A 12,337-nucleotide genomic window follows, 5' to 3' on the forward strand; every position below is an offset into this window, starting at 1 on the left:
AAAGTATCTCAAGATATAAATTTTCATGTTCTACTTGAAATTTAGACCAATTCTGATCAAGTAAATCCAAACGTGTATTAATTAATTGACGATTTAAACGTGAAATTTCTACGATATCAAAATCCGCTGCATCTTGTATTAGATTAAATCGACTTTTTTGTAAAGCGATCTTTGCTTTTATATTAGACATCTTGAAAAGCTTGGTATCCGGCTCGAAGGACCAAAAAATGTTCGATAACAATAAAATGTAATTTTTGTACGTACCGAACGTAACTTCTTAACTCTTATTCCAAGATTAATATCAATTCTTTCTATATTCTTGCTATGTATAATCCTTCTTTGTTTTACGACGTTATTTCATATTATGTACAGGACTGAATGTAGTACAGGTTATATAGGAGTTGTCTTCATCTTAGAAACAGGAACCAGAATATTTATAAGATTCAAAACAGGAACCAGGAAATATATATATATATATATCTGTAAAGAATTCCTGCGTCTCTAAAGAAATTAGGAAATATAATTAAAATATGAATTAAATGATATCACCGTAAGGCAAGATAAAAATGATTATGGATAATATCACCGTAAGGCAAAATATGAATAAGAGTTTTATAGTTTTCAGTTATCACCTTTTAAGGCAGAGAAAATATTAATCAGCTTTGATAAGATTAGATTGATAAAAATATAAATCACCATAAGGCAAAGATAGAATTAATTTGATAAAGATATAAATCACCATAAGGCAAAAATATATTAATCACCATAAGGCAAAGATAGAATTTGTATGATAAAGATATAAATCACCATAAGGCAAAGATATATTAATCACCATAAGGCAAAGATAGAATTTGTATGATAAAGATATAAATCACCATAAGGCAAAGATATATTAATCACCATAAGGCAAAGATAGAATTTGGATGATAAAGATATAAATCACCATAAGGCAAAGATATATTAATCACCATAAGGCAAAGATAGAATTTGGATGATCACCTTATGGCTAGCCTCAAATAATTGGCTTGATGGAAGGTATCGACTATCATGATATGTACTTACATGATGTCCCCAATTGGACAAAGTCGACCTTCCTAACCAGATATATGTAATTAACCAAATATATTTCGATGTATCTCTGATGATCTTGATATTTCTGTACGATGCGCTGTACTGATCGTGTCGATTCAAACATAAAACGAACCACGATAAACAGCTGCATAGCAACCAGATCTTTTTCTTTTCTCACGGCACTCTATGAAAGATTCGAATAGACTTTCCTATACAGCCTCAAAAGAGAAAAGGCGGAAATTTGTATAAAGTGAGTCGCGAAAGTAAGCGCTTACGAAAAATACGAATAATTGAGAGTTTTGAGGAAAGGTCTCAAAGACTTGAAGCTAATGTTCAAAGAAATTCTCAGGAGAGGATCAATGAAAATGATAACGCAAGGTCTAAACGACTCGAAGCTGATGCTCAGAGACATGCTCAGCAAAGGACCCACGAAAATGATGACGCAAAGTCTCAACGACTCGAAGCTGATGCCCAGAGACATGCTCAGCAGAGGGCCGACGAAAATGATGATGTAAGGTCACAACGACTTGAATCTGATGCCCAGAGACATGCTCAAGGAAGACAAAAAGCTAAACAATTAAATCATTACATTGCGCTAATTGCCAAGGACCATGAAATAAATGTGCCAGTTTATACACTTGGCCAAATGAATGTAGAATGCCAATTTTGCAAATCGTTAAACTTTGCATGTGAAAAATCTAAAGATGGAAAATTTACATATTGTTGTCAAAAAGGCAAGCTTCAATTAAAGCCAATAAATTGTCCTGATTTTCTTAAAAAATTATATAATGGAAATGATTATAAATCAAAAAATTTTATGAATAATATTCGTTCATATAACAGCTTTAGCTATGGCTTCAATGGGTGCGCCGGGAAATAGAAATCCATTGGATGTTGTGAACAATGCTCCTTATTGCTTAAAGATTCATGGGCAATATCATCATTTAACTTCAACAGCAATGCGCCCAGCGGATGGGCAAGCTCCGCGATTTGCACAGCTTTACTTTTTAGATACAGAAGAAGCTGTAAATCATAGAATGAATAACAAAGCTAATAAGGAGTGTGATTCAGAAATAATGAAAGAGTTGTCAAGTTTTATGGTTCAATGCAATGAATTTGCAAAAACATTCAAGATGATGCGTCAAGTTGAAAAAGATCTTAATCCGATAGGAAATAAAACCATAAATTTAATGTTGTCCTTTAGAAAAAATCCTAAACAAGATCAAAGAAGATACAATGCTCCACAAGCAAATGAAATAGCTGTGGTCTTTAAGAATGTAGATGGTGAGCCTCCATTTGAAAGAGACGTTCGGATTTATAATAAAAATTCGAACGATGTTCAACAAATATCAATTCTAGACAAAAGGTGTGACCCAATGTGTTATCCTTTGTTATATCCATATGGTAACAATGGATGGCATTCAGAACTTAAATCATATAATCCAAAATATCCAGGATTCAAAGTAACTCAAATGGATTATTATGCTCACCTGTTAGCATCAAGATTAGAATTTAGTCAATTTAAAAAGGCAGGCAAATTGAGATTGTTGTGTGCCTCGAACAAGGCACTGGGGTTGCGCCGAATTAAGGATGAGGATCCTCGGGTCGTGCAGGACTTCGTAGGAAGTTAGGAGTGTTGTACTCTTTTCTTTCTCTTCAAATACACTTTTATTTCGGATTGAATATGGTTTCGCTTTATTTCTCGTCCTTTCTTTAAATATATATTCGCGTAACATTCGATGAGCGTATATTCGTATTCCTCTCAATAATTCAAGTCGTTGTTAGTGAGTCTCGTTCTGATGTTTTGGTTTCTTATTAGCGACCACGTCTTGATGTTTAGGAATTGTATTCGAGACTGCCTTCGCGGGCGGGCTCTCCGTCCTATATCCTCTTTGTTTCTTGGATTTCTTTCGGGAGAGGCCCTTGGAAACAGGTCTCTGATTGGTTAACAATACTCACGCGTTTTTATTCTAACTGCAAGCGAAGCAGGTTGAAGTCGCAGGTCTTCGCTTGCATCTCGCGGTTTCCGGTGCTTCGCGCGTGTCTCGCTGCGTTAGCGTTTTCACGCGACGAGCGTTTGTCGAGAGCGCTCTTTTATAAGCAAAAATGCTTTACAGTATTCTATAAAGATATTCAGTAAATTCTAATTTCTAATAACTATTGGTTATAGTTCGGGCTATAACATTCCTCCCCCGTAAAAAAAAGAAAAACGGAGGTACGAAGTTTTTCGCTTTCTTATCTTATTTTTGTTAAGATTATTTCTAATGCTACGTACAGTTATAATTCCCGTTTACAATGTAGTTTTATAATCGTTTCTTATTTCTAAAATCTAGTACTTTGGCTTCTTCTTAATATTGACCTTGGTATGCCAGAGTCATCGACTATCCTAACTGATGGTCGTCTTTTGTTTTTATTTCTTTGTCGTATTATTATCCAAAATACTATAATGGTTATTATAATTAATATTATTATTATTCCGCTAGATGTCATCGGATAGATAAATTGTTTCGTTGCGTAGAAGTTTTGTTCGTTGTTTTGTAAGTCGTTATCTATATCTGTTAATTTGGCTTTGAGGTTTGTTAATTCTAAACGATGTTGTGAGATATTTTCTAGCGTGTCTTCGTTATGTCTTGTTATATTTCCGTCTCCTGGAATTGTTATATTGATACTAGGTAGAAAGGTTTCTAGAACGGTTTCGTATGTTTTTTCTTCTGTTTCTATTATTGTGTCTGGTGTTGTCAGTTTACAATTTCCGTTTAGCGTAATTTCGCCGGTATTTCTTATTATTTTATTTTCAAGCTGACCGTCACATTGTATGGTTATCGTTTGTTCGGCGTCCGTCGAGTATAACCAAGTGTGCTCTTGGTGTAATGCTATCCATAACATGTGGGTTGAGACATAGTGTCTTACATTACATTTGCTCTGATAATGTTGTCGCTGCGTATACATTTGAATTTCGCATGGTGCGTCTAAATCTACGCGGTGTATAGGTGAATTGCGTTTACATACATATTGTGTATTAATTTTATTACAATTTCGCAATTCGCTTTCCGTCATTGTCGCATATGTTAATTTTTCTTTATCTATAACAATTATTTGATTATCTATTTTGATATAATTGTATACATTATTATAGGATGGTGTGGGGAATTTTATTACTTTTACAATATCATAGGTCGGTTGCGCAATTAAAGGGAAACGCAAAATAGTATATATTGTTGTCGGATCACAGTACGCTGTTATCGCGGTGTTTTTTTCTATCGCTGACCAGTCGTCTGTGTGGACTTTAAAAGGAAAATATAATCCTTCAGGCAGTTGCGCTGCCGCTTCTTTTAAATGGATTACAATGTCATTAATTGGCATTAATTTAGGGTGCATTTCGCCTTTTCGTATATATGTTAAATATTCCATTATATTTTCTGCGTCCTTTACTAATTCGCTTAGAATTGTATCTATGGCCCTGAAATGGTCACGTATTTCCTCTAAAGAAATAGATTCGGTTATTGTTTTTCGCAATATTTTCTCGTTATGTTCAATTATATTTTCTAATTTATCTAAATGCGCTACAGTAGCATTTACTAATTTTAATTGGTTTCTAATCGCGTGTTCTGTTACTTGTCGATTATTTTCTAATAATTCTAGCTGTTCGTTTATGCGTTTTTCGTCATTTGCGTCCATGGTCCCGAATAATGTTTTCGCTATTGAGCCTATTCCGTCTATTAGTCCTCGACGTTTGGTTATAGGTCTTTTGTATATAGTGTTGATTTGATTCATTATGTTATTTAAATATTTTAATTTTCGTTTCGCGATATTATTTGAATTGATACATATGTTCTTATAATAAGGAAGTCGCAAAATCGTTGAATCGCACATTATTTCTGTTTGTTTTAGATAACTTTTTATTTGTTCTTGTCTGTAGTTTAGGGGTGCTAAGTCTAATTTTACTACTAATTTCCATGTTTTCTTGGAATAGTGTAGTTGACCAATTTGCTCAAAGTATATCCCTGGGCTATGCTTGAATTCCGTTATTTTATACGGTCGATTCTTCTCGCGTTGATTCGCGGATGCTGCAGCGTTGCAGATTAAGAGTGCGAGTGTCCTGTAATAATATATTGAGTGTTTATTTTATCTTTAATGGTATTGCTTTGGTTCGCAACTTTTATCAGGTGAGAAAGGTGTTAGTTTCTTATGTGACTCTTGAGTCCTGAGATGCTTCTGCATCTCATCGCTTAGTCTTATGACAACTTTGGTGCCGCAAAGATTGATAAAAAAAAATTTTTTATAATGAGTTCTGAATTGTGGTTCAACTGCGTGGCTTGTGGCGATTTTACTCCGTGGTGGGAGCCTTTATGCTCCGGGTGTAGGCGTGCGGTGCGTCGTGCACCGGTGGTGGGGCCGGAGCTACCCGCCACCCGTTTAGGACGGGCCCGTGCGGCTATCCGCCGGACCGCGGGCACCCCGTTTTCCCTTCGGGTGTCCGTTGACGTTGCCACTGGGGTGCGTACTGTGCAGGAGGTGGTGCCTGTGCCTCCCGAAGAGGCGTTTATGATTCCGGCCATGCGGACCCTTGAGGCCTTACAACAAGGGCGGCCTCTTCCTTACGGTTTCGCTGACCGTGACACCGACGAGGAAGATAATTAAGTAAGTATTAATTTTCTATAAATAGCTTTAGTCTATTCGTATGCATGCGCACTGCTTTTCTTCCTTTTTTAATTGTGTAGTTTACGTCGGAATTCTTTTCGGTTATTACGTAAGGTCCTGCCCATAGTGCATCTAATTTTTTCGATCGTCCCCGTCGGAGCGTCTCGTCGTATACTAGTACTTTGTCGCCTATCTTAAATTTTGTTTCTTTCGCGGATTTATCGTAGTACCCTTTGGCTTTTATTTTGTCTTCTTTAATATTCTCTTTCGCGAGTTGATTTGACGCCCGTATTCTTTCTTTTAATTCTTGCGAGTAGTCGTCGTAACTATACGTTAGTTTGGGCGGTCTCGCTAGAGCTGTCGGTAGGTCCGCTTGATGCCCGTATACTAATTCGAAAGGTGTATGCCCCGTAACCGTGTGTGGGGTCGTGTTATACGTAAACATTGCGTAGGGAATCCACTCGTCCCAGTCTGTTTGGTCGGCATTTATATAGTGTCTTAAATATTCGGCTAACGTACGGTGTGAACGCTCTAATGCTCCGTTGCTTTCGGGGTGATAAGCTGTTGTCTGAATTTTATCGATTTTAAGTAATTTGCACGTATTCTTAAATATTTCACTTACAAAATTTGTTCCTTGGTCGGTTAGAATTTTTTCGGGAATTCCGTATTCGAAAATTATTTTCGTGGCGAATTCTTTCGCGACCGTGTTAGCTTCTTGGTTTGCGATCGGTATCGCTTTGCTAAATTTTGTTAAATTATCTTGGAAAGTTAGTAAATATTTATTTCCGTTATTAGTAATTGTTAACGGTCCGACTATATCTAACGCGCATTTCTCGAATGGTTTACTCGGCGTGTCCGTAATAATGAGGGGTGCTTTTACTCGTCGCGATAATTTATTTTTCTGGCAGGATTCGCATTTCGAGATATATTTTTCGACGTCTCTTGTTAATCCTGGCCAGTTATGTTTTAATCGAATTCTTTTTATTGTGCGTTCGATTCCCTGATGTCCTCCTGTGGGTGCATCATGATATTCGTAGAGTATTTGTTGTTTCTCCTCTTCGATATATACTCTTGCGTTATCGGCGAGTTTTTCTTCTCTCTCTTCTTCCTCTTCTTCTACTTTGAAGATTTCTCTCTTTCTTCTCTCGCTTGTATCTCGAGTTACGTGTCGACTTAGCGCGTCGGCGTTCGCGTTTGCTCGTCCGGCCTTGTGAATTATCTCGTAATCGTATTCTTCTAATTTTAATCTCCAGCGGATGAGTCTTGATCCGGGGTCCGTGACGTTAAATAGCCAAATTAGAGGTTTATGGTCGGTTATTATTTTAAATTTTGTTCCATAGACATATGGTCGAAAATGTTTAACTGCCCATACGATTGCTAACAATTCTTTTTCGGTCGTATTATAATTTTGCTCTGCCCGAGATAACACTCGGCTGGCGTAAGCGATAGGTCGGTCATTTCCTACCGGTCCCTGTGACAGCACGGCTCCGATTGCGTAGTCGGAGGCATCGGTGGTCACGTTGAATTCTTCGATGAAGTCCGGATATTTTAACACTGGCGCGGTCATTAATTTTTCTTTTAGGGTGTCGAACGCGATTTGTTGTTCGTTTCCCCATACAAAAACTTCCGTCTTTTTTGTTAGTTTTGTTAACGGTTTCGCGATTCGCGAGAAATCTTCAATGAATTTGCGATAGTAGCCCGCTAGTCCGATAAACGATTGTATGTCTTTTATTTTTTGTGGCGTCGGAAAATTTTTTACCGCGTCTAGTTTCGACGGATCGGGTAATATGCCGTTCTCGGAAATAATATGCCCTAAGTATATTACTTCTTTACGTAAAAATTCGCACTTTTCCGGTTGCAATTTTAAATTATGTTTTCGTAATCTCTGTAGTACTTCCACGAGTCTTTTGTTATGATCCTCCAAACTGGATCCGTATATTACGATGTCGTCGAGATAAACGAGACATCTGAGCCCTTGTATCCCTGTTAGTACCGAATTCATTAATCGTTGGAAGGTCGCAGGCGCGTTTTTTAATCCAAACGGCATTCGGTTGAACTCGTAGTGTCCATAGGGGGTTGAAAAGGCGGTTTTGTTTTTATCGCGCTCAGCCATCGGTATCTGGTGATATCCTGATGCTAGATCAAGCGTCGTAAAATATTTGGCGTTCCCTAACTGGTCCAATATATCGGTAATATTAGGCAGAGGAAATGAGTCGCCTATAGTTAAATCGTTAACTTTCCGGAAGTCTACTACTATCCTGAGTCTTTGTTTTCCTGACGCATCGGCTTTTTTCGGCACTACTAATAATGGAGCATTCCATTGACTCATGCTTGTTCTAATAATTTGGTCTTTTAGCATTCCTTGCACTTGCTTATTTACTTCTGCTTTATGCTTCTCGGGAAGGCGGTATGGTCTTACGTTGACGGGCGAGGTGTCGGCGCGCGTGTTTATCTCGTGCTTTATCGTCGCGGTGCATGTCAGTGGTTCTTCATTTAAATGAAATATATCGCTATATTCTTCGCATATCCGTTGTACTGAGCGTTTTTCTTCGACGTTTAGATGATCCGTGCGTAATAATTGTCAGATTCGTTCGTCGCGCGTTGACGAGTTATGAGTGTCGCCCGTGTGTATCGTGTATACTTTGTGTGCGTTATCTTCACATATGTCTTCTACGGTTACGAGCGGCGTACTAATCTCTACGGTCTCGTCGGTCGTATTAATTATGCTGACGGGGCACACAAAATTTTTTGGTTCTACCAGGCATCGTCCGATATATATTCCCGGTGCTGTTTCTTCGGCCTTTATCACGCCTATCTTATTACGATTCGTTGCCGCTTGTATTATCGTTTCGCTACGCGGTTTTAATTGAATTTTATTGTACGGTCGTAATTTTAATACGGCGTTTCCTATTTGAATCTCCTGTTTTTTGTAATCGCACGTGACTTGTTGCTTTTGTAGAAAATCGATTCCTATGATCCCTTCGTATTCCATTGGGAAGTCGTCCTTTACGACATAAATCGCGTGTTTGATTTTTCGGCTGCCTAGATCGATAGTCGCGTAGAATTTTCCTATTGTTCGCGCTTTATGCCCGGTTATGCCGATCAAAGTAATTTTGTCGTTGTATATCTCGGTTTCACCTTTCAGGTGTTTAACTTTTATTAAAGAGACAGTAGCTCCAGAATCGTAGAGCATGTTAATCTTGCCGTTCTTTACTTCGCGTATAGGTAGAGTTATTAAATTCAGGCTCGCTGCTCCACGAGGCGTCTGTCGCACGTGAGTCACCTGATATTCTATCGCGCGTGTCTTTTTATTATTTTCTTCTTGCCGTTCTTCCTCGTCACTGCTATACTCGGAGTCGGTATCTCTTTTTCGCGATTTCGGTTTCTTACTGTTCTCAATTTTATTTATGCTTCGCGATTTTTTATTATCGGTTCCCTTATCGCGGTCCGGTGTATTTGTTTTCGGCCTTCCATTTAAAGTCCAACACTCGTCGCGATTATGTCCGCGTTTTTTGCAATAATTGCAGAATTTCTCTACGGTATTTGCGCGAGGGGACTTGTCCGGTTTTGGGAGCGCGTATTTACTGCTGCGGCAATCGCGTCCGTAATGTCCCGATTTTCCGCATTTATAACATTGCGTGGTTTTATGTTGACCTTGTCGCGGTTGTTGCCCAGTTTTGCTTTGTGATGCATTTGTCATTCGCGATGCGTTAGATCCTATTAACTTTTCTTCTGCGGTTGCGCCCGTTATCGCTTCTTGGAGTGTTGTGTATCGTTGTGATCGCACGAGTATTTTCAATTCGTTACGTAACCCGAATTGGAAATTTAATAATGCTTGGCTTTGTATGGTTTCTAAAATAGCACGCTTATAGGTGCTCGAACGCTTTTCTCCCTCAATCATTGAGCTATATAATTTCCTGGCAAGTTTGTCGACGCGTTGTCCGAAACTCTGTGCCGGTTCGTTAAAGTTTTGCTTGAGCGAATTGAACTCGATTTGTAAATGCGCTGTACTCCGCTTACTTTGATAAGAATTTTCTAGTTGGTCTTTCAATTCTTCGAACGTTTGAATGTCTCGTGTCTCGAAATCTTGCATGGCTTTTCCCCGTAATTTAGTAAATAATATTCCTTGAATTAACGCTTCCTCGTCATCAGGGTGAATATTTTTAATTGCGTACGTACAGGAGTTTAGAAATTCTTGTAATCGGGTTCGCGTTGTGCCGTCGAACTCCGGTATCATTATTCGCGCCTCCTTTAGTGACATGTACCGTTGTGAGGCATTCCGCCGATTTCGGATGTCACGCTCGGTTCGTCCGTAAGCCATACGAGGCTCGTGCTCTTCGTCCGAATCTCGATCATAAGCGCGTTCGCGGGATCTAATCTGCCTATTGTCTAAGCGCCTATCCGCTCCCTGTTCGCGTGTGTGTTCGCGTAGATTCCGTCGATCTCCTGCGTCTCGATTTCGAGGGTAGTCGCGGTGATCACGTTGATTATTTCTGTCTCGCTCGGGAGTGAGTTCGCGTAGATCTTGCCGACTGTCGCATCTCTCTTCCGCATTTTGATTACGGGTGTGTTCACGGAGATGTCGATTATCGCGGTGCCTATTTGCATCCCGTTTGCGTGCGCGTTCGCGGGAGCTTTGACGACTCTCGTCTGATCTCTCTCCGCGTGACCTCCAATCGTACATTTTATTTATTTCTGTCCGCATTTCGATTTGTAAATCTCGTAGGCCTTGCAATACGTCGCGCATCATAGGATTTTCCTCGTTCGCGTTGTTTTCGACGGGTGTCCTATGTTCGGCGGGTGTCCTGTGTACGTCGACTTCTACGCGATTTACGTTTCCGCGCTCTATAGTTTCGCGTAGGCGACCAATTTCGCGGTCCACAGCACCCACGGATACGTCCGCTGCACCATTTGGTGGGGTGTGCATTACCGACATGTTATCTTCGTTAGAGTCAAAATCGCTACTATCGTACGTAGTTGACCATCCGCTTTTCTGTGACGCGTTGCTAGGGGTTTTGCTTGCGCGTATTTTAATTTCTTTTATATTTTCGTTATTACCGTCTGTTCGCGTCTTTAGTATACTTTCGTCAAAACTATCGAAGGGGAACTCGCGTTTAACAATGACGTTCGCGGGTAATTCGTTTTCGCTTTCGCTTGAATATTCGTTCTCTAATTTTCTACGAACTCGCTCGAGTCTTTCTACAGTTAAGGGTAACGCTTGAATCGCTCGTTTGGCTGAGTCGCTATGTAGCCAAGATTTGTTCGCTATCGGTTTCGGGGATGTCTTGTTCCCTTCCGACATTCACGCAGAAATATTATAAGGATCGGACTTACAGTATTACGGTTCGCATCGTTACGCTCTTTATCGCTCGGTACGGCTTGGCTGCTGCTGCTGCAACTCGATCGCTCGTGGGCTGATAACGGCTGGCGGCTCGGTGCTCGTGATTGATACGGCAGGTCGTCGCTCGGTGATGATGCGTTGTCCGTGAGATTGTCGCAGGTCGGCGTTGTCCTTGGGACGTTGGCGATCCTACTCGATTCTCAGCTGCTTGCTTATCGCTCCTCGTACTGCTTGCGTTGTCCGTCCTTCACTTTCACTGCACGGTGACTTCTGCTTATTTCCGTCAGCTGTTTTTCTAACTGACGTGCCTGCTTCCACACGTTGTGTATGTGTGTATTGCGGGTCTTATTTTTTAGTATGCTGCTTTCTGTGTTGTCCGTCGATTATTTCGACGTGCCTGATTTTTCTAATACTTTTGTATTGTTTTCAGGTCTTCAGGTTCCTGCTGGTCCTGGCGGTCCGTCGGCGCAATCCCACCGCTGCCACCAATTTTGTTGTGTGCCTCGAACAAGGCACTGGGGTTGCGCCGAATTAAGGATGAGGATCCTCGGGTCGTGCAGGACTTCGTAGGAAGTTAGGAGTGTTGTACTCTTTTCTTTCTCTTCAAATACACTTTTATTTCGGATTGAATATGGTTTCGCTTTATTTCTCGTCCTTTCTTTAAATATATATTCGCGTAACATTCGATGAGCGTATATTCGTATTCCTCTCAATAATTCAGGTCGTTGTTAGTGAGTCTCGTTCTGATGTTTTGGTTTCTTATTAGCGACCACGTCTTGATGTTTAGGAATTGTATTCGAGACTGCCTTCGCGGGCGGGCTCTCCGTCCTATATCCTCTTTGTTTCTTGGATTTCTTTCGGGAGAGGCCCTTGGAAACAGGTCTCTGATTGGTTAACAATACTCACGCGTTTTTATTCTAACTGCAAGCGAAGCAGGTTGAAGTCGCAGGTCTTCGCTTGCATCTCGCGGTTTCCGGTGCTTCGCGCGTGTCTCGCTGCGTTAGCGTTTTCACGCGACGAGCGTTTGTCGAGAGCGCTCTTTTATAAGCAAAAATGCTTTACAGTATTCTATAAAGATATTCAGTAAATTCTAATTTCTAATAACTACTGGTTATAGTTCGGGCTATAACAAGATGTCAATTTATACTTGATGCCTATATGAAAACTGAAGCAAATAGGCTTAATTATATTAAATTAAATCAACCTCAATTAAGAGCAGAACTTTATTCGGGATTAATGGATCACCTAGATAATCGAGCACAAAATGAAGGAATTACAGCTGGT

General features: G+C 40.0%; 1 protein-coding gene across 1 annotated transcript; it reads right to left on the reverse strand.

Moving 5' to 3' along the window:
* Window positions 1-3,248: 3,248 nt before the first annotated feature.
* On the reverse strand, window positions 3,249-12,109 carry LOC145947646 (uncharacterized). Its single transcript, XM_083057432.1, has 2 exons — window positions 11,047-12,109; window positions 3,249-5,170 (listed from the first exon to the last, which is right to left on the reverse strand). Exons 1-2 carry the CDS (start codon window positions 11,061-11,063, stop codon window positions 3,394-3,396), a joined length of 1,794 nt encoding a protein of 597 aa, XP_082913558.1. The 5' UTR covers window positions 11,064-12,109; the 3' UTR covers window positions 3,249-3,393.
* Window positions 12,110-12,337: the final 228 nt, after the last annotated feature.

The sequence above is a fragment of the Prenolepis imparis genome, unplaced genomic scaffold (genome assembly GCF_030444845.1).
Source record: "Prenolepis imparis isolate NDT839.2.m4 unplaced genomic scaffold, iyPreImpa1.0 SCAF_111, whole genome shotgun sequence".
Classification (NCBI taxonomy): domain Eukaryota; kingdom Metazoa; phylum Arthropoda; class Insecta; order Hymenoptera; family Formicidae; genus Prenolepis; species Prenolepis imparis.